The sequence below is a fragment of the Myxocyprinus asiaticus genome, chromosome 33 (assembly GCF_019703515.2).
Source record: "Myxocyprinus asiaticus isolate MX2 ecotype Aquarium Trade chromosome 33, UBuf_Myxa_2, whole genome shotgun sequence".
NCBI lineage: Eukaryota > Metazoa > Chordata > Actinopteri > Cypriniformes > Catostomidae > Myxocyprinus > Myxocyprinus asiaticus.
In genome coordinates, this window is record NC_059376.1 from 11,309,206 (window position 1) to 11,332,955 (window position 23,750).

At 37.9% G+C, this 23,750-nt stretch overlaps 1 protein-coding gene across 1 annotated transcript in view; it reads right to left on the minus strand.

Moving 5' to 3' along the window:
- Positions 1–23,750, minus strand: part of LOC127424582 (calcineurin-binding protein cabin-1-like) — a 155,862-nt gene that overhangs the window by 76,088 nt on the left and 56,024 nt on the right. Inside the window, 3 exon segments of the mRNA XM_051669937.1 lie at positions 745–858; positions 9,956–10,374; positions 14,018–14,194. Of these exon segments, the coding sequence (XP_051525897.1) occupies positions 745–858; positions 9,956–10,374; positions 14,018–14,194 (710 nt within the window).

The window sequence follows — 23,750 nt, forward strand, 5'->3', positions numbered from 1 at the left end:
GTGGGAACCCTAAAAAAAAAACATATAAAACCCTATAAATTTAATTCAAAATTGTTCAAGAGCTCTAGGCCGTCACTGCTCTTGCATGCAAGTATTTTCCCGTAAGCCTGGGACAGGTGGGCACAAGGTTGGTGTATCCTGGTGGGCAGAGCTCTGATGCCCAGTTAGACATGATGACCAAATGTTTTCATACTGGCATGTGCCAATCCTGATGATGCCACAGTCTGTTTCCTCAAAGCAAACGCACCTACTCATAAAAGTAGACACACACACAAATGTTTTGGTCTTATTTTTGTAAGGTCTGTACCAATGTGCCAAAAGGCCATTAGGCAAAAAAACAGCAACAATACAAAACAAAATGCAAAACAAACACACACACACACACACACACACACACACACACACACACACACTCGTGATGCCATCTGTCTACCTCATGGTGTGCAGTGAGAACAGTAAATCCAGCCAGTTTTAGGCATTTCAGTGAGGAGGCTGTAATCTCTATGGATTTGTGTGTGTGTGGGGGGGGGGGGGGTAATGTAGAGGGATTTTACATCACTGAATCAGAGGAACTCATGATCATATATATCACACACATGTTAGAACAGCAGACTTGCTTTAAACTTCCACACACATATACTGAACATCACTAATAACTCCAGGCACTCTACTATGCTTTAGAAGCAAACAAAATTTACGATATTACCAAAAAAATGAATGACTGCCTGTGTGTTTGTGACTTACGTTGAACAGATTGGTCTTATTCCGCTCGCAGAAAAGCCCTTGTGCCGGCATGTGCTTCAGCTGTTGCCATGGGACACTGCTCCCAAGCAACACATCTCGTGCCCATTGCAGGTTCTGTGAAAACACAAATAAATTCAGTCAGCTCTGTGTGCAAAAGAGCGAGAGAGTGTGTGATGATTTGAACTGAGTCAGGGGGAACACTGCCCACTACACACACACACACACTCAATGTTCGTAATGGAATATTAGCATAATGTTTAACTGCATACTGCAAGGTATATAGTGTATGTTGTCTATATTTTTTTTTAAATACTCTAAGAAATGGTATACTGTATATAATGATACACATTTCAAACTGTAGTATGCTACATTACAGTCACTTGACATAAATATGCCTGTGGTAAACTGCCTACTGCTTTATAAAAAATATTTTAAGTGAAACAGTATGCAGTAGTTAAGGCTTAATATGCCAAACAGTTGTGTAAAATTACTTTGTAAAATACAGTGCATCCGGAAAGTATTCACAGCGCTTCACTTTTTCCACATTTTGTTATGTTACAGCCTTATTCCAAAATGGATTAAATTCATTATTTTCCTCAAAATTCTACAAACAATACCCCATAATGACAACATGAAAGAAGTTTGTTTGAAATCTTTGCAAATTTATTAAAAATAAAAAACGAAAAAAAAAAAAAATCACATGTACATAAGTATTCACAGCCTTTGCTCAATACTTTGTTGAAGCACCTTTGGCACCAATTACAGCCTCAAGTCTTTTTGAGTATGACGATACAAGCTTGGCACACCTATTTTTGGGCAGTTTCTCCCATTCTTCTTTGCAGGACCTCTCAAGCTCCATCAGGTTGGATGGGGAGCGTCGGTGCACAGCCATTTTCAGATCTCTCCAGAGATGTTCAATCGGGTTCAAGTCTGAGCTCTGGCTGGGCCACTCAAGGACATTCACAGAGTTGTCCTGTAGCCACTCCTTTGTTATCTTGGCTGTGTGCTTAGGGTCGTTGTCCTGTTGGAAGATGAACCTTCACCCCAGTCCGAGGTCCAGAGCGCTCTGGAGCAGGTTTTCATTAAGGATATCTCTGTACATTGCTGCATTCATCTTTCCCTCGATCCTGACTAGTCTCCCAGTTCCTGCCGCTGAAAAACCTCCCCACAACATGATGCTGCCACCACCATGCTTCACTGTAGGGATGGTATTGGCCAGGTGATGAGCAGTGCCTAGTTTCCTCCAGACATGACGCTTGCCATTCAGGCCAAAGAGTTCAATCTTTGTTTCTCATGGTCTGAGAGTCCTTCAGGTGCCTTTTGGCAAACTCCAGGCGGGCTGTCATGTGCCTTTTACTGAGGAGTGGCTTTCGTCTCTACCATACAGGCCTGATTGGTGGAGTGCTGCAGAGATGGTTGTTCTTCTGGAAGGTTCTCCTCTCTCCACAGAGAAATGCTGGAGCTCTGTCAGAGTGACCATCAGGTTCTTGGTCACCTCCCTGACTAAGGCCCTTCTCCCCCAATCACTCAGTTTGGCCGGGCGGCCAGCTCTAGGAAGAGTCCTGGTGGTTCCAAACTTCTTCCATTTATGGATGATGGAGGCCACTGTGCTCATTGGGACCTTCAATGCTGCAGAAATTTTTCTGTACCCTTCCCCAGATCTGTGCCTCGATACAATCGTGTCTCGGAGGTCTACAGACAATTCCTTGGACTTCATGGCTTGGTTTGTGCTCTGACATGCACTGTTAACTGTGGGACCTTATATAGACAGGTGTGTGCCTTTCCAAATCATGTCCAATCAACTGAATTTACCACAGGTGGACTCCAATCAAGTTGCAGAAACATCTCAAGGATGATCAGTGGAAACAGGATGCACCTGAGCTCAATTTTGAGTGTCATGGCAAAGGCTGTGAATACTTATGTACATGTGATTTCTTTCATTTTTTATTTTTTAATAAATTTGCAAAGATTTCAAACAAACGTCTTTCACATTGTCATTATGGGGTATTGTTTGTAGAATTTTGAGGAAAATAATGAATTTAATCCATTTTGGAATAAGGCTGTAACAACAAAATGTGGAAAAAGTGAAGCGCTGTGAATACTTTCCGGATGCACTGTAGTATGCTGTAGGTAACACAAATTTTTATAACAGTAGTATACTACATTGCATACTGCTCATTTTGGAAAGTTTACATTTTTTAGTCAACTGGATAATGCAGAAGCAAAATTAACAGTAATTCCAGTGAAAGTCTTCAGCAGAAAAGCCAGTTCTCTTTCTTTTTTCAACTTGTATCTGTGAAAATGAAAATTTGCAACTTTAGAGTGTCTGTTTGTGCACTAGTTCACAATAGTTTAACATGCTTTTCAATTGCTCCTCCAGTTCCGATCTCAATGCATGTCATAAACAAACCAAAATATCGAGCATCTACATCTGAGATGTAGTTCTTGTGGATCGCTCACATATTGCGAGCCACTCTGAGAACTGAAAACAGCAGTGCGTTATCAGCCCTCGCGTGCAATGTATGTGACAAAAAGTACTAATTTCCTAAAAAAACATTTTTTAAATTTGTTTTATTTTTTATTTATTTTTTCCCTTTTTCTCCCAATTTGGAATGCCCAATTCCCAATGTGCTTTTAAGTCCTCGTGGTCGCGTAGTGATTCACCACAGTCCGGGTGGCGGAGGACGAATCCCAGTTGCCTCCGTGTCTGAGACCATCGGATCACGTGACTTGTTGAGCGTGAGACACGAGCTGTCGCAACTGTTGCCGGCAGAGATCGCCATGGGAAGCGACAAGATAAGTTGAGAAAATTTCTACTTCATGCAAATGACGAACGACATTTGCTAGCGACAACCAATGAGGGTGAAGACAGAGGATCTTACGTCATCCGTCTCCAGGCAGGGTGAGTGTGAGATACTGGAGTCAACTCGAGTGTATGCAAGAAAGAGAATTTAAATGTTTCTTTGAGCGAATTCACTGTTCTGTATAATTTGTCTATAACCACATACATAGTTATGGTCTAATAAAATGATGCGTGGAAAACAGTGTCGACATTCTGAGTGAGTTTGATTCATATATTAATATAACATTCGTCTTGTTTAATGATATGATTCATTAAGCACTGCAGCAGGTTATATAAAACAGTCACTCCTGCAGAATGTGCATTTTTAGAGACAAAAGAACTGATTCCTTGTCAAATTAGAATGATATCTTTAGTTTTATCGGCAGTATCATCTGTCAACAGCACTTCAAACGCTACTATGGCCAGTTGTGCAGTCCAACAATAACGTTAGAATGGCGGCAGCAGTAGGAACGCCCACCAGCAACACAGATCGCAAAGTCTAGCGACATGCCGCCCGCAGTGTGAACGGTGCTTAAGAGTCGATAATGATCTAGATATTAGATCGATGCATCGCTACACAGTACACATCAGTGGTTGAATTATATGTTTTTTTAAAAGTACTTTAATAGTATGCTTTTCCAAACATACTCGCACAAATATGGAAGAGTTTTGAAACTTAGAAACGAGTGGTCGACCGACAGTTTATTTTGTCGATACCTAAGGTGGTTGAAAAGGTTGATAACTGATAGTTTTTTAAACCGATTTATTGATTGTTAAAAAATCTCAACGATCATTAAAGGTTAAACACAGTTGAAGTCAGAAGTTTACATTCACCTTAGCCAAATACATTTAAACTCAGTTTTTCACAATTCCTGACATTTAATGGTAGAAAACATTCCCTGTCTTAGGTCAGTTAGGATCACTACTTTATTTTAAGAATGTGAAATTTCAGAATAATAGTAGAGAGAATGATTTATTTCAGCTTTTATTTCTTTCCTCACATTCCTAGTGGGTCAGACATTTGCATGCACTTTGCTAATATTTGGTAGCATTGCCTTTAAATTGTTTAACTTCAGTCAAACGTTTTGGGTAGCCTTCCACAATCTTCTCACAATAAGTTGCTGGAATTTTGCCCCATTCCTCCAGACAGAACTGTGTCAGGTTTGTAGCCCTCCTTGCTCGTACACGCTTTTTCAGTTCTGCTCACAAATGTGCTATAGGATTGAGGTCAGGGCTTTGTGATGGCCACTTTTGACAACTTTGTTGTACTTAAACCATTTTGCCACAACTTTAGAGGTATGCTTGGGGTCATTGTCCATTTGGAAGACCCATTTGCGACCGAGCTTTAAATTCCTGGCTGATGTCTTGAGATGTTACTTCAATATATCCACATAATTTTCCTCATGATGCCATCTATTTTGTGAAGTGCACCAGTCCCTCCTGCAGTAATGCACCCCCACAACATGATGCTGCCACCCCCATGCTTCACGGTTGGGATGGTGTTCTTCGGCTTGCAAGCCTCACCCTTTTCCCTCCAAATATAACGATGGTCATTATGGCCAAACAGTTCAATTTTTGTTTCATCAGACCAGAGGATATTTCTCCAAAAATTAAGATCTTTGTCCCCATGTGCACTTGCAAACTGTAGGCAGGCTTTTTTATGGTGGTTTTGGAGCAGTGGCTTCTTCCTTGCTGAGCAGCCTTTCAGGTTATGTCGATATAGGACTTGTTTTACTGTGGATATAGATACTTGTCCACCTGTTTCCTCCAGCATCTTCACAAGGTCCTTTGCTGTTGTTCTGGGATTGATTTGCACCTTTTGCACCAAACTACGTTCATCTCTAGGAGACAGAATGAGTCTCCTTCCTGAGCGGTATGATGGATGTGTGGTCCCATGGTGTTTATACTTGCGTACTATTGTTTGTACAGATGAACGTGGTACCTTCAGGCATTTGGAAATTGCTCCCAAGGATGAACCAGACTTGTGGAGGTCAACAATTTTTTTCTGAGGTCTTGGCTGATTTCTTTTGATTTTACCATGATGTCAAGCAAAGACGCACTGAGTTTGAAGGTAGGCCTTAAAATACATCCAGAGGTACACCTCCAATTAGCCAATCAGTAGCTGCTTAAAGGCACAGTTAACTTAGTGTATGTAAACTTCTGTCCCACTGAAATTGTGATAGTCAATTAATAGTGAAAAAATCTATCTGTACACAACTGTTGAAAAAAATTACTTATATCATGCACAAAGTAGATGTCCTAAACAATTTGCCAAAACTATAGTCTGCTAATATGAAATCTGTGGAGTGGTTAAAAATTAGTTTTAATGACTTCAACCTCAGTGTATGTAAACATTTGACATTAACTGTAAATAAACATACAATAATGTCCATTCACATGATATGAAGTTGGAGACACGATGTATGTGCTGACGGGGCACATTTCCATATAGTCACATTTTGTCTTTTCATGCCCTCGCTTCAATTTAGAACACTTGATTATCTAATCAAAATAAAATATGCATTAAAGTGAAGATAAACATAGAAGAAAATATTCAATGATGAAAGATTTAGACAGAATATATTTCCACGAGGTATCTGTGTTTGTTTATATTTCACCTTAAGAGGCTGCGGTTGTACTCTGGAACCCTCCAGCGACATCCACGGGGAAAAGGCAGCAAACTACCATGGTTGATTTCTGATGATAACCGATTAATTCCAAAAGGAGCTATTGGTGCTGATTAATTGGCAAAAGCGATAAATTGGTCGACCTCTCCTAGAAACAGATCCCATTAGACTGCAGAGTCTAAAAGATTAGCAGTAGACACCAAATCTTTCTAATCACAGCTCCTGTGACTCTCCAATATAATTACACTGCATCATCCCATAGAGAAATCCATTTCCACACAATTAATTCACCACTAATGAACACATAGCAGCACTGCAGCTTGACATCTTTATTAGGACACACACACACTTCTCGTTTCACACTGTACAAATGCAGTTCGTGCCCATTCATTAAATATGAGAGCTACATTTCCACGCTTTTGCCTTGGGAACAAGTCAGACGTGATTAAGCACATTGTGGTGGTTATGAAATCTCTGGCTTGTCATTGCGGGGTGATTACATTTCAGAGCCGAATGATCTCTGCTCATAGATCAGCCAGAGAGACCAACATCTCAGTGTGGCAGGATGGAGACTAAATATATGTCTTTCTTTATGGGTCTTTTGGCATGAAACGGTCTTCAAAGAGCTCAAATGCAAAGAGAAAGGAAATAAGGTGATTTCGAGACTCAGAAAGAAGTTAATGTTATCAGGGTGTCTCCTCACACACAACCTGGTATACAAACATGCACTTTCTTTTAGTGGAATAGATAATACTAAAACACACACACTTTGCCGTAGAGGTTATCATAACTCTGTGGGCTGAGTTAAAGTCAAAACTGTGCTTTCAATGTTGATTTTGCACAAAAATGCTTTTTCAGTCAAAGTCCAAAGTGATTTTAAAGGAATATCCTTAAGTATGCAAAGGTTTCATTAGTGGTGCAGACTAAGGCAACCATTACTATTAATCTTGGTCATACTTAAAAGGTAAAGAAGGAATGGAGTTTCTGAAATAAAGCCCAGAGCCATAAACTACAATACACTACAGATGGGTTTACAGTCAACTTTCTGTGCAATGGTGTGTGTAAGAGGCATGTGAGAGGAACAGGCTCGATATTAAATGTTATGCCAAGCACAGTACCATCACAGAGAGCAGGCTCTAGTCTGCCCTCAGACACGGTGAAGGAGATAAGACTCACAGCATTGCTTTCTCTCTGAGTGTTTCTCTTTCATTAAGCAGTCATGGATATCAATGTGCTGCAAATAATATTTCTGCGGTTTTTAAAAGACACTAAAGAGCTCTTTCTTTGCTACAAAGGCAGCTGCTGTTTTTCAGTTTCTACTGTAGAAATGTGAAACTAAAAATAAAAAGAAAATCACACACACACACACACAACTATTATAAGACAATATGTGCACATAAAGACTCACTATGATGTGTTGTACGAACAAACACTAATGGGCATCAGTGTCATTGTTACATTGACTGCAAATGTAATATTGGAGACAAACAATGTGATATGGGGAAAAAACTTATTTCAACTATTTTAAGAACTTGAGTTGAGACATTCAATTCATTTTAGCAAAACATTTGCTGTTATCGTTTCAAAATGTTCCCAATAAGTTTTTCTGTATTGACAAATAATTAGTAAAACATGGTATTTTATCACAATTATCAATTAAGTTACATAATATAGAGTGGTTTTGGTTGTGTTTAATATAAATGTATGTGTGTCAATTTAATGCTGTCACCGCAATTTAGATCTTCATTATGTTTGCTTAGATCAATACCATTTTTTGAAGAAAATACTCCCATCAAACATTGCATTGTTTATGGTCCCACACCATAAATCTATAACTTCTCACTCACAGTCCAGGCATTTATGAATGCTTTGTGAATATGTTCGAAAAATAGTTTATAGAAACTGCTCAAAAGAATAATTTGTTTATGAATTGTACATTACTAAGAGCAACCAGTTATACGCTAGTAGGGGGAAATTTTTTTTTCATAATTTCCTCATTTACATTAAACATTTTAGGCATTGTTCATCAGGGACTGTATCTTCTAGCAGAATGATGGCACTTAATTTGTGTAATAAAATTATATTTAAATGACAATTTGTGTCCTTAATATATTTATTATTTAAAAACATTTATTATAAATGTTTATAAAAGCAATAAGACACTCAAGGCCATGCTATATTATGAATATGGTAGTTTTACTACTAGTTTTTACTACAAATCTCCACTTTAACTTTCATATTCTTCTTTTGTTTTTTGGCGATTTGCATTCTTAGTGCATATCTTCACTTACTGGGCAGGGAGGAGAATTTATACTAAAAAAGGACTTAAATATTGATCTGTTTCTTGACCGCACTTATCATATCGCTTTAGAAGATAGAAATTTAACCACTGGAGTCATATGGATTACTTTTATGTTTCCTTTATATACTTTTTGGAGCTTCAAAGTTCTGACCACTATTCACTTGCATTGTACTGACCTACAGAGCCAAAATATTCTTCTAAAAATCTCTGTGTTCTGCAGAAGAAAGAAAGTCATACACTTTGGAGATGGCATGAGAGTGAGTAAATGATGAGAGTATTTTCACTTTTGTGTGAACTACTCTTTTAAATACCTATACAATATAGCGTGGCCTACTACTATACATTATAGCTTAATTATAATAGCTGGTCAGAAGAGTGAATTAAGCTCTCCTTAGAATTCAGCAGGTTTATTTTACAGAGAGGAATTCTCTATTCTTAGGAGTATGTAAAAACCTGTTTCATGACAGCACATTGGTTTTTTACTTGACCACAAATGCAAAGTGTGGGAAGTCCCCATTGGTCCTGTGGCAACATGTACAGTATGTACTTCCACATATCAACCGTAACACAAAAACAAACTGTAGCGGCTGCATTAGAGGCTTCATGCAAATATAAGTGGTTTGTTTAGTGGTCAGTGGTGTTACACGGTGTTCTGGCATTAAGCTTAGCACCGTTTCTCTTTTAGCACCCATGAGGTGAGTGGGCAAATTTTTCAACACACTCTTATTATCTCTGGGTTGTGCCAGTTACCTTGCCTGGGCTTCAAGCACACACAAAGAGACACATTTACTGGTGAAAATGGCTGGGTTTCCATCCAACTATTTTTAAGTGAATAAAAAAAAAAAAGAAAAAAAAAAAGTTTTGCATTAGTTAAAATGTGCTTTACAATTTGCCAAACAATAATGTGTTTTGACCATTTGTGCACTTGTGCACTTGTTATAGGTATGCAACAGCTTAATGGTACTAGCCAGACAAAAGGTCAGACCTAGGAACACAATTCTTGAAACACAGCCCTTGAGATTCTGAGGTGTTTAACCCAAAGCTGGTTCCCAGGTATACAGAGGCTAGTGGCGTATGGGCATAGCAGCTGTTTCAACCCCTAATTATTTGAGATTTTACAGTCATTCGGTGGCGTCTCCAGGCAGCATTTTATAAAATGATGTACAATTGCTCCAATACTGCAAAAACATCTCTCCCCGAAGCAAGGAGGTCAGCTGCTCCATTATGATAAGGCAGGCTCCCTCAATATTATGCGCATAATGTAGTCGATGAAAACATTAAATGATAAGCATTTTCTTTAGTCTAATTTTGAGAAATGCGTTTTAAATGCAAAACATTTGGATGGAAACCCAGCTAATGATATAACCATTTTTGGGTGAACTATCCCTTTAAAGACAAACAGACATGTGAAAGTCTAAGGAAATGTGTGTGTGTTTGCACCTTGCGTGTCTTGCTGTAAGCATACAGGTGGGCCAGACGGTACAGGCTCTTGTAGTGTTGTGGAAATCGACTCAGACACAGGAAGAGAGACCTCACACAAACGTCCACCAGCGTCTTCCTCTGCTCTTCCCGACCAGCCGGCAGACACTTGGGCACCTCAATCACCTCCAATGGGGGAGGGGGCTCTGGTTTGCGCTTGCCCTCGCTGGAGGGACCCGTCAGGGGGTGGGATTTGTGTGGTGTGGTAGTGTGCAGGGGCAAAGCTGGAGGATGGATGGGCATGTCTGTGATAGGAGTTTTGGGGACAGAGGCCTCAGGAGAGGTGATGGATAAGGTGTTGTCTGAAGACTCTTGCGTGACCGAGGACTCTTGAGAGAGAGTGGCAGAGCTGATATCAATATTCTTGTCCTCTACGGTGCCTGTGGGATTTTTAAGGGGACAGAGATCAAAACCAGGTGCTCTGAAATTTATTTATTTTTTGCCATCAAGGAACCCCAAATATGATGATCCCCTTTTGCGAAGGACCCTCTTCCTTAAAATATAAAGCCAGCTATTAATTTTAATGCATACATTTCCATTCATACGGTGTGAGAAAAATAGTAAGCGTGATATTATCAACACAACATTAGAATTAAATAATTGTCTTTTGTATTGTTCCAAAGCAGCTTTACAGATAATATTGCTTTACAAGGTGACAGTGTCTAAATACAACATAAGTATTCTCAAACATACTGTATGTATGTTGCATGGAAGAAGAGATGAACACATTTTTCAAAAAAATTTCAGAAATACTGTTTTAAACTATGTAGATTTGTTTTTATTTATTACTGTTTAAAACCTTTGGCTGTTAATAGAATAATCATATTAACCTGATTTTCGACCAGTCTTTAGAAAGCAGAATGAAACAGTAATTATTTCAAATGTTAACCTTTTTATAAAATGTTTGCACTTTCTTTTCCCTGAAATGTTTCACTGACCTCCTAGCACCCCCTTGAGGCCCCCTAAGGGTCCCTGGTTTGAAAACCCCTGACTTATATAATATAATAATATAATCTACTACTGGGATAAACAGATATTGAGAGAGTCAAGAAATCTATGAAGAACATGTGCAGGTCATTTTACACCCAAAAATCTGAAGAAAGAATTGAGAATTAAAGGGACAGTTCACCCAAAAATGAAAATTCTCTCATCATTTACTCACCTTCACACCATCCTAGATGTGTATGACTTTCTTTCTTCTGCAGAACACAAATTATGATTTTTTTTGAAGAATATTTCAGCTCTGTAGGTCCAAATAAGTGAATGTGCGCCAAACTGTTGATGCTCCAAAAAGCACATAAAGGCTGCATAAAAGTAATCCATACAACTGTTTTCATCCATATTTTCAGAAGTGATATGATACGTGTGGGTGAGAAACAGGTTAATATTTAAGTCATTTTTTGCTAGAAGTTCTTCTCCCTGCACAGTAGGGGGGCGATATGCACAACAAATGTGAATTATTAAAACACAAGAAGAAGAATGTGAAAGTGATCTGTTTCTCACCCACACCTATCATATCACTTCTGAAGACATGGATTTAAACACTGGAGGCATATAGATTTCTTTTATGCTGACTTATGGGATATTTGTAGCTTCAAAATTTTGGCACCCATTCACTTGCATTGTATGGAACTACAGAGCTGAAATATTCTTTTAAAAATCTTCATTAGAGTTCAGCAGATGAAAGAAAGTCATACACATCTGGATGTCACGAAGGTGAGTAAATGATGGGAGAAGTTTCATTTTGGGTGAACAATTCCTTTAATATTTTGCATCAAGTATATTAAGCCTATTTTTAGGATCATTAAGATTTTTTGCATTGTGACATTATTTTGAGACAAATAAGGACATTTTCTACACAAACTCTCGTGTATCCAGATTATTTACTTTTGATATTTTTTTGCAAATCCTATTTTCCTATTATTCTCAAATAGTGATTCTAATTACAACCAATTCCAAAAAAGTTGGGACAGTATGAAAAATGACAATAAAATCAAAAAGGAGTGATTTGTAAATTTACTTTGACTTGTATTCAAGCAAAAACCGTATAAAGACAACATACTTCATGTTTTACTAAATTAACTGCATTGCTTTTTGAAGATATAAGTAATTTCTGAAATTAATACCTGCGACACATTCCAAAAAAGACTAATAACAGTCTGACGAGTTGAAATAACAAGGTGATATGAAACAGATGATGTTAAACGGATGAGGCAATCGTGTCATAGTATATAAGGAGCCTCCAAAAAAACCTAGTCCTTCATAAGCAAGGATGGGTTGAGGCTCGCCAATTTGCCAACAGATGCGGCACTTTCAGAACAATGTTCCTCAAAGACAGATTGGCAGGATTTTCTTGCATTTCATCCTCTACAATACACAAAATAGTAATACAGTTCAAGGAATCCGGTAAAATCTCAGTGCGTAAAGGGCTAGGCCAAAAACCACTTCTAATTGTGCATTATCTTCGATCAGTCTGATGTCACTATCTTAAAAATAGTCATGTGTCTGCAATGGATATCATGACATGGCCTCCGGAATACTTCGGTAAACCTTTGTCAGTTAAAATTGTTCACCGCTGTATCCACAGATGCAAGTTAAGACTTTACTATGCAAAGCAGAAGCCATACATCAACACTGTCCAGAAGCTCCGCCGACTTCTCTGGGCTTTCCATTTTAGATGGAAAGCAGAACAGTGGAATCGTATTTTGTGATTCGACGAGTCCACATTTCAAATAGTTTTTTGAAAAAAACAGCCATCATGTTCTTCGGGCCAAAGAGGAAAAGGACCATCCAAGCTGTTATCAGTATCAGGTCTAAAAGCCAGTGTCTGTCATGGTGCGGGGGTGCGTCAGTGCCCAAGACATGGGTAAATCGCACATCTGTGAGGGCACCATTAATGCAGAAAGATATGTACAAATTTTGGAGCAACATATGCTGCCATCCAGATGCTGTCTAGCAGGACAACGGCAAACGACTTACTGCCCGGATTACAATTGCATGGCTGTGTAAGCAGAGAGTGCGGGTGCTAGATTGACATGCCTGTAGTCCTGATCTATCTCCAACTGTGAATGTGTGGCGCATTATGAAGCGCAAAATACGGCAATGAAGGCCCCATAACAGCTGAAGACCTGCATAATGTATGAATGGGGGAACATTCCAATTGCAAAATGTAACAAACTTGTGTCTTCAGTGCCCAAATGCTTAATAAGTGTTATCAGAAGAAATGGTGATGTTTCACAGTGGTAAACGGAGTGGTGGTGGCGTAGTGGGCTAAAGCACATAACTGGTTGCTGGTTCAATCCCCACAGCCATCACCATTGTGTCCTTGGCAAGGCACTTAACTCCAGGTTGCTCCAGGGGGATTGTCCCTGTAATAAGTTCACTGTAAGTCGCTTTGGATAAAAGCGTCTGCCAAATGCATAAATGTAAATGTAAACGCTCGACTGTCCCAACATTTTTGGGGCGCGTTGTAACCATCTGATTTGAAATGTGTATATTTTCAAAAAAATCTATTAAATTCACAAGGTAAAACATCAAATAATGTGTTGTTGTAGTGCTTTCAATACAGCACAGGGTGAACAGAATTTACAAATCACTCCTTTTTGTTTTTATTGTCATTTTGCATACTGTCCCAACTTTTTTGGAATTGGGGTTGTAGATTAAATTGTTTTACTTTATTACAGTACAAAAATGTTGTAATTAAATGCAATGATAAAAGGCAACAAAAATACTACAGTGCTGTATAAATACTTTACAATAAATGTTTTTTTTTTAATTAAAAAAATAAATATATACATACATATATATATATATATATATATATATATATATATATATATATATATATATATATATATATATCAGTTTTTAACTGTCATAATTTCATAAGGCAAAAAACAAAATGGTCCCAAAATTATCAGGGTGATTATTTTGGGTATATACTCCATACTTCACTCAAACAAATGCACTTTTCACTCACAAACTTTTGTTTCGATGCGGCCAATAGCAACTAGAGATTATTACCTGCTTCCTCTATTGTCGCCGGTTTCTCTTTTCCATTGGCATTTGATTCTTCTGGAAAAATATTACACTTCCCTGAATCCACTTTGTGGCAACTGTCCTGTGAACTGGTGGGGTCCATGAAGACGTCCTGTAAGGAGCTAGAGTCCGACATGATGGCAACACTATCCTGACTTTGCTCTAATTTGGAAAAAAACATACCACACAGTTACACACATTCAACAAAACGTACCTCCTCCTTCCTTTGTCATATCCATAAAATTAAAGTCACCTTCATTCAAATCAGAGTGACCCAATGTACACGATCAACAAATCAATACAGAGATCCCAAGATTAATTGTGTAATACACATTTGCTAGACTGGCAAATTCAGGGAAAGGAACTTCACCTAAAGAGCAGGTGGGCTTAATGAAATGTCTCGGACTAAAAAGGTTTTGCATTTCAACATAGAGAAAGGAAAATTGTGTTCTTCATCTGAGGATAAGTGTGCCAGATTTCTACAAATTAATTCAAGGAGTAGTTCACCCAAAAATAAATATTCTGCCATGATTTACTCTTCATGTGGTTCTAAACAAGTATGACTTTCTTCTGTGGAACAAGACGCAAGAAAGTTTACACAGTTCTTTTTCTGAAGCCCCACAACAGCTTTGTGTGTGGAACAGGTCGAAATTTAAGTCGTCATTCACAGATGATCTTTTCCTCCACCATAGCTCTCAAATCTCATTCACACTTCTGCATACTGAAGTCATGTCCGGTTATGTAACAAACAAGGACCAATGCCCTTTAGCTTCAGTGATGTCAAACCTAGTGTGTGACACCATATTTGAATGAACAACATTTGAGAGATGTAGCAGGGGGCAAGGTTTTCAGCAAATAATAACTTAAAAGTGATAGTTCACCCAAAATGGAAATTCTCTCATCATTTACTCACCCTCATGCCATCCCAGATGTGTATGACTGTCTTTCTTCTGCAGAACAGAAATGAAGATTTTTAAAAGAATATTTCAGCTCTGCAGGTTTATACAATGCAAGTGAATGGTGACCAGAACTTTGAAGCTCCAAAATCCACAAACACAGCATAAAACTCCGGTGGTTAAATCTAGATTTTCAGAAGCAATATGATAGGTGAGGGTGAGAAACAGATCAATTACTATGTAATTTTTTTATCATAAATTCTCCCTGCCCAGTAAGGAGTGATTTGCACGAAGAATGTGAATTACCAAAAACAGAAGACAATGAATGTGAAAGTGGAGATTTATGATCTGTTTCTCACCCATACCTATTATATCGCTTCTGAAGACATGGATTTAACCATCAGAGTTGTCTGGAGTACTTCTATTTTGCCATTATGTGCAATTTTGGAGCTTCAGAATTTTGCCACCCATTCACTTACGGACCTACAGAGCTGAGAAATCTTTGTGTTCAGCAGATAAAAGACACATCTGGGATGGCATGAGGGTGAGTAAATGATGAGAGAATTTTCATTTTTGGGTGAACTAATCCTTTAAATTTTCATCTACTTCTCAAACAAAGCTATCAAATGGCTTCAGAAGACTTGGTATATAGCACACAAGTCATTTTATTATGTCTTTTTGTCTTTTTTTAAGCTTGACAGCATCCACCCCCATTTTTTTTTTCTTTTTTTTTTTTCTTCATTGTATGGAAAAGTTATAAAAGTCACACATATTTGGAAAGACATGAGAAGATGAGAACATGATGACAGAATTTTAATTTCTGGTTGAACTAATCTTTCCTTGGGTGGACTAACAGGGACATTGGGTTTATACTAGGTATGAGGGCACAGATTACAGGGCAAAGCTCAGGGCCAGGCTTCAAGGAATTGGAAATCTTTCAGCAATGAGCCTTACTAAGAGTTTTGGGGTGAAAACCAGCCTACTCCTGAGGTAGAGGAAAGTGCGTCAAACTATTGTGCTTCTCAGGAAGCCTGGAAAAGAAAAATAATATATTTCCTCTTGTACTGCCCACAAACAAGCAGAAAAGGCAGAAAAGGTCCCTGAGCATGCTGGGGGTGTCAGCATTTGGCAAAGAGGGCAGAAAATCATTAGCGCACCCCATCACAAAAATGACTTTGTGTCAGCACAAAACTGCAGCCCCCAGTAGAGAACATTAACAGCTACAGACCAACACTGCCAAACCGCTTATTTGTTGGTCTGCAAGAGTTTTCAACAGGAGCTCAAGAGTTTAAGGAATAGTTAAACCAAAAATGCTTTTGTAATTTATCCCCCCTGATGTCGTTCCAAACACGTATGACTTTCTTTTTTTTTCTGCATAACACAAATGGAAAAATGTTCATCAATAACCTGGTCTTTTCAATACAAAGGCAGTGGATACTGACTCATTTTAAAGCTTCAATAAGGACCCAAGAGTGTCATAAAAGTAGTTCATGTGACTTGTACGTCATATTTTAAGTCTTCTAAAGGCATACAATAGGTTTTGGTAAACAACCCAAAGCCATGGTAAACAAGCTTCTGTCATGCATTCATGAACACTCAATGGACGTCAAGACTTTCACTGAAAAATAACTTACATTTTAGGTTGTTTCTCACCAAAACCTATTTTATGCCTTCAGAAGACTTATAATATGATGCATGAGTTGCATGGACTTCTTTTATGAAACTTTTGCATCCTTTTTTAAGTTTTAAAGACAGTCACTATCAACTACCATTGTACTGAAAAGACAAACCGAGATATTCATTAAAAAAAGAAAGTCATGGGGGCCTGGGTAGCTCAGTGGTAAAATACGCTGGCTACCACCCCTGGAGTTCGCTAGCTCGCTAGTTCGAATCCCAGGGCGTGCTGAGTGACTCCAGCCAGGTCTCCTAAGCAACCAAATTGGCCCGGTTGCTAGGGAGGGTAGAGTCACATGGGGTAGCCTCCTCGTGGTCGCTATAATGTGGTTTGTTCTCGGTGGGGCACATGGTGAATTGAGTGTGGTTGCCACGGTGGATGGCGTGAAGCCTCCACACCCGCTATGTCTCCGTGGCAACACGCTCAACAAGCCACGTGATAAGATGAGTGGGTTGACTGTCTCAGACGCGGAGGCAACTGGGATTCGTCCTCTGCCACCTGGACTGAGGCGAATCACTATGTGACCACGAGGACTTAGAGCGCATTGGGAATTGGGCATTCCAAATTGGGAGAAAAATCCCAAAATGAATGGACCAACAAGACCAACACGGGTGAGTAAATTATAACTGAATTTTCCTTTGGTTGAACTATTCCTTTAAAGATGCCATGAGGGAGGTGCTTGACACTGTGATGTACTGAGAAGGCGATGGACACTAAAAACAACAGAAATTTCAGTGTAGAAAAGATTGATCTGATCTGGAATTCACCAATAAAACAAGAGAGTCTGGAGAAGTGTGCTTTTTAATGCGCAGTGGAAAAAGACTCCTCTTTTGAAAAGGTGAAATTTTATTGCAGTTTGAAGTTCTGCAAAATAAACTGTTATATGGGGGTCACCTTCCTCAAAGGCAGATGCTGCAGTCCAGGCTTTTATTCCAAAAACTGAATATTAAAAATGAGCTTTAAACCCAGTCGAAACATTGACTGACTACAGAGCTCAATAGTAGGGTTCCGGAAGTATAAAGGCATTCAGAGTCTCCATTAGGAAATACATTTGAGAAATGCCTTTTCAATACGGTCGTAGTATGGCTGCACAAAGGCATCACAGTACGTCTGTAGAGTGTCTTCATCTTTGTCACAAAAAAAAAATAATTATATGTTTAATTGCTAAATTAATTCATTAATTGCTTATTTCAAATGAAATAAGTACACTGCCTCAGCCACAGGCAGCATGCATATGGAATATTCACTGTCCGTACGATATGGTAAACTGCAACGTGTTCAAACTGCAGTGAAGCGCCGCCTTCTCACCGATCAATCAACCGCTGCACAAAAACACGAGTTGAAACTTTGCCGGTAATGCTCGGCTTTAAAGCGAAATAGTCCGATCAGAAAATTAAAAATAATAATGATAATATAAAACACAGCATACATATACATGCACAAGAACTTTACGGAACATCTTCAGTGTTCCTCATTTCGACATGCTGACAGATAAGAAGCACACACATCTGAAGCTCGGTTAATACAGCTACTCCACTAAAATAACAGAGAATTTAGCTCTAAATGTCACATTTGTGCTTAGATAAATGCAAATTTAATTGGGAGAAACAGTGTGCCGATTTCTTTCAAGCTTTCCCTTTGTTCATTTACTTTTTTTTCACTATATTAGCACGCAGTAACACATTGATATAGTGACTGATGTATGTCGTCATGAAATCTGAGTCCCTCCCGTTGAAATCTGAACACCAGTGGTCAAAAGAGTTGTATATTTGACAAGTTTAAACAGTGATGTGTTTCGACTGGCCACTTATGATCAGATTACCCAAAATGCATCTTAAAACCAGGTATATACTGGGCCAAAGTTGCAAAGAGGCTTACAAAATACTATTCTGCTTCAAATCAAAAGTTCATCTTGGAGCTGGTTGGTTTGGTCCATGGCTTAGAACTCTTCATGGAAGAAATTTTTTAATTGTTATAGAGAAAATAAACATGTAAGATACTTCTGGAATCCAGGCCACTATTGAGCTCTTTAGAGTGTTGAATGGAGGAAAAGCTGTAGCTCACTGGTTGGAGAAATTAAGCTCTGCTTTTTGAAGAATGACAGGTGAGCCAGCAGTTTTGTACTGGTGGTTGTGTAAGGTTGAACATCTGTACCATACAAAGATTCTGGCCGCATAGCAGAGACACACACGCATAGTCATGATCATGTGAGAAGTTTACTGTAGAGGAATTTCAGTTTAGAACATTCAAATTCAAAACCTGCAAGTCATTCATATCTATACAGTTTTAATTTTCTGTTGTGCTGAAAAATGGGCAGGTTTGTAGGGTTAGAGGAAAGGCTGAGCCCTATACATTCACAATGATTTTGTTGGATGTGAAAATTGCTGTGATTTTCATCCTCTTTTTAATTGGTTTGAGGAAGTTAAGTTTCCTAAAGTCTGTACCAGTGGTTGAGTTTCACAACCACTCTGCAAGTTACAACGAGCATCACTGATTTTACCCTAAGCAGTAACTATGCTGATAGAGTCTGAAATGTTCGAAAGTTGTAGTTAAATGTTGCTATTTGTTACTAGGTATGTTGGTACAACTCTTGCATTTCAAGGGACAGTTCACACAAAAATATAAAAATTCTCTCATCATTTACTCACCCTCATGCCATCCCAGATGTGTATGACTTTCTTTCTTCTGCTGAACACAAAAGATTTTTAGAAGAATATCTGTTCGTCTATTTAATGCTAAATTCGTCTATTCGTAAAGTGAATGGTGGCCTGAAATGTAAAGCTCCAAAAAGCACATAAAGGCAGCATAAAAGTAATCCATACAACTCCAGTGGTTTAATCCATATCTTCAGAAGTGATATGATAGCTGTGGGTGAGAAACAGATCAATATTTAAGTCTTTTTTTAATAAATTCTCCTCCCTGCCCATTAGCTGGCAATATGTACGAAAAATGTGAATCACCAAAAACAAATGAAAAAATGAAAGTGGAGATTTAAAGAAAAAAAGTTCTGTTTCTCACCACACCTATCATATCATTTCTAAAGTCATGGATTTAACCACTGGAGTCGTATTTTTATGCTGCCTTTATGTACTTTTGGAGCTTCAAAGTTTTGATCACCATTTACTTGCATTGTGAAGACCTACAGAGCTGAGATATTCTTCAAAAAAATCTTCATTTGTGTTCAGCAAAAGAAAGAAAGTCATACACATCTGGAATGGCATGATGGTGAGTTGATGAAGAGAATTTCCATTTTGGGGTAAACTATTCCTTTACCATATCTCTATGACAACGATTGCTGTGTAGTTAAAATGATGGTTCCAATTATTGTAATCTTCTGAATCAATTTAAGAGCAAAATACATAACTATAAGGTTATATTTCTTGAATATCATCAAAAGGCTGAAAAGATATTTTGGCTATATCGGCCAGCCCTATTTAGAGGCTCTTGGATCAAATTACAGGAGGAGAGAGAAATCATCAGTTCTTGAATTCTCAAGCCAGTTTTGATCAATGACTTGATGAAAAGCTAAATTTATCCACACACCAATATTTTCAGAAACAACCCAGAAAACTTGTGTCTGAAACACACCCCACTCCTCATCACCTCCCTTGCACATAAGAGACATGGCAGACACTTTGCTCAGATGTCAGTTTGCACACAGAGCAGTGCACAGTGCATTGTAGGAACTCTTTATTGAATCAGGGTGCTCACCCATCATGCATCCAATCAGAAGCAGCAGGTGGGAAGCAGGTCAGAGGCAGGCAGAGAGGGAGCAGGCAGGAGGCAGCAGGGAGACAGGGAGACTAAAGCAGGCTGTGGGAAACATTGGGGAACGTGGGCAACATGTCACAATGTTCACCTTTCGAATCACAGTTTAGCAGCTCATTGTTGGTATCAGTGAGACAATGAGATGCGACAGCCACAAATTGTTCGCTTAAAATCTAGTGACAACAGTGTTTCCTTACCAGGCACAACTCAAAGCAGCAAGCGATAAAAGATATTTCTTCCATGTTTTTGTCCAAACCAGGAGCAACACAACAACCAACACAACATTTTGTTGGTAGATTGATCAAAAATCCCTTTAAGTAGCTGTATATTAAACATCATATATTTTAATTGGCTGTGATTGAAGCATTGAGCAGCATTTACGCTTTAAGTGCGGACAGACAAATTACTTTTTACCATACCTGCTATGGAAAAAGAGTTTGTTTTTTTGTTTTTTACCTTTCGGTTGATAACTTTTCAGAATGTTAATATTTTGTTATATAAAGAATTTGGAATTATTGCAATAATTAAGTTAATAACACAACCATGACTTCATTACATTATTCATTTCCTCACAGTGCGACTCATAGATAGATATAAGATTTAATGATGAATCAATAAATACATAAAAAAACTGGACTGATTTGCAATTGGTTTACCAAGTCAAAAGAACAACTTACTGTAAATAACATTCAAATTAATTTTTGCTCCTTGTTGAATTTAGTTACTTAAAATGAGTTAATGTAACAATTCTTGAATTTTTATCACAACTTAATTTCATTGTGTGCAATCAATTTAAATGTGTAAAATGGAAGTTTACTCAACCCATTTGCGTTGGGACAACTTAAATTATTTTCGTTGGCCATTATCAATAGTACATGTGATGTCAGGTTCCCAGAATGCATTGCGGTATGGGTATAAACAGTGCATTAATGTCTTAATATTTGCTTTGTATTGCAGTATTTGCACTGAGAATGGTGTGTTTGAGTCTCATGTAAGAGCATCAACTTTCGCATATGTTTGTTGAGTGTCACCGTCATTGTGGTTTGCGTGTTGGATGGATGCCCCCCCTTTCCAGGTTTAAATGCTTGTTTTAAAAGTCATCTGCAAAATGTATTTTATTTTATTCAAGTTCACACCTTGTTACACTTACAACAACAAAAGTTTGGCAGAAAGTGGTACAAATTAAGCTGCTTCAATGTAATTAAAACCATGACTTTGACAAATTTTCTCTACTCGATGTGACTAAATAAAAGTTCGTGCAACAAGCCTTGATCAAATTCGAACAAATAAACTAGTTTTTGTTGAAATTGATGTGGAAAAGTCATCCTTAATTTTAAGATAATTTAAAAAAATTATTTTATTTTTTTAGTTAATAAATATACTTCCATACTACAGATACAAGTTCAAAACACCTACTCAATGATTTGTTTGCAACATCACACGGAAATATTCACGCATGGCATGCTGTTTCAAAAAATGTAGTAAAAATGTGAAGATAAATATTACTGTTTGTTACTATGTAGGCTATCGTTATAATGGTGCAGCTAAATTTATTAAATACTTTTCCATTTTATAATAATGATTATTATAATAACAACTTACTAAGTTAACAAGATTCTGAAATAACAAGCAACGCATTATTTTTTTTTTTTTTTTTTTTTTTGCACCATGCACTTCAAGGCTTCCATACTACAGACTGATAAAAACACAAGTGACACAATAAAAGCAAAGTGGCAAGATTGCAAAACTCAGGCTTATAATTTACCATCAAAAAGCATGATTTCGTGTATGTTTATGCCTTTACCACAAAAACATTGTCAATTTACAGACATGCAAGCCAAATACTTCAATGTTAATGAAGAAATGAGCTGAGCAGAAGTTTAGCCCCAATACAACCACATCCACCTTTAGACTGATAAGACTGAACAGATAAGAACTATACTGAAGCAAAATGAGCACACCAAGCAGAGATTGATTTTAGCAAGTAGGTCAAACCCATCATCTGACACGGTTTCAAAAATACTGAATTTATTCCACCAAAACAGGCCAAGGCAATATTTAATACAGTGTACTAGCCAACCCACACTTTCAAACTACAAAAGGACAGAAAATTATAAAATTATAAGCTTCATATTTCTGTTTAAACTCTCCAAAAACTGGCCACATTCACTTCCATTGTAAGTGCCTCAATGTAACCTCAATTTTTGCTTTTTTTAAAAGGAGGGACGAGTTGAAATTAATTTATGTGGTAATCAACATTATGCCACAAATGCTGTTAATTGAACCCAGAATATTCCTTTTAAGGCATTGCTAGATCTGAACACTGATGGAAGTTATCACAAGATGGGAAGGCTTCAAGCAGACACTGAGCACTGTGAAGTTTTAAGCATTCAAGACAGACATAATTCAGGCTTATTCGATGGTTGTTGTTAGCATTATGTATTATCATAATATATAATAAATACATCACAACTTACAAGCCTGAAATAAAGTCAAGTTTTTATGTTGAAATAAAGAGACACTAAGGCCAGAAACACACTTGACACAAGAACATGGAAACAGATGCGAGTGCTTAGCCAAGGCACTGTCAACACGGGTCCGGATGAACGTGCATTCTTGAGTTACTGTGGTGGTAACAGTAGAGTCCTTCCAAAATCTGTGCCATTAAACTGGATGTTTGATTATTCAGGTAAGGTGCTCTAAAAATATTAATTTAACCCTGAAAGAGAAAACTCACTGTAGAAGTGTACAGTTACCACTAATGTCAGCTAAAGAGCCCCTTGTGGCAACGTTGAGAAAGCAACGATTACTTTTGAGTTATGAATTGCGGTCTCACACATTTTGGAATGCATGAAGTTGAGCTTGTGTAGGTAGAAGCGTCTGCATTCTGACTTAATACACTGAAATAAAGGAAACTTACATTAAATAACAACATACTAAGATTATCAAACATTACTAAGTTAAAATAGTAGAAATAACAAAGATCAGAACACTAAATGCCTATTCACTAAATGCCTATTCACACCAATCCAGAATTTTCGGTGCGAATGTTTGTTCTGACCGATCTTTTGAATAGGAACAATGGATTCCTATGGCGCCATTCACACCTGGTCTGACAAATCGCCCGCTGACTATCCAAAGGTTTGTTTGTTTGTTTTTTTCCAGAGAGCAGATTTATTTATTTTTTCTTCAGACCTACCAATGAGATAAGAGCTTTGTCATTTTTCTTGAGTCGCTGCTGCTCCACAATCCAGCACTAATCAACTGGCAAACACAGGTACTGTACTCTTTTATTCGTCTCATGCACAAAAACATGCTCAATGCAAATATGCAGTACATAAATGATATAGAAGCTGTAAATATAATATTAATTTAGAAT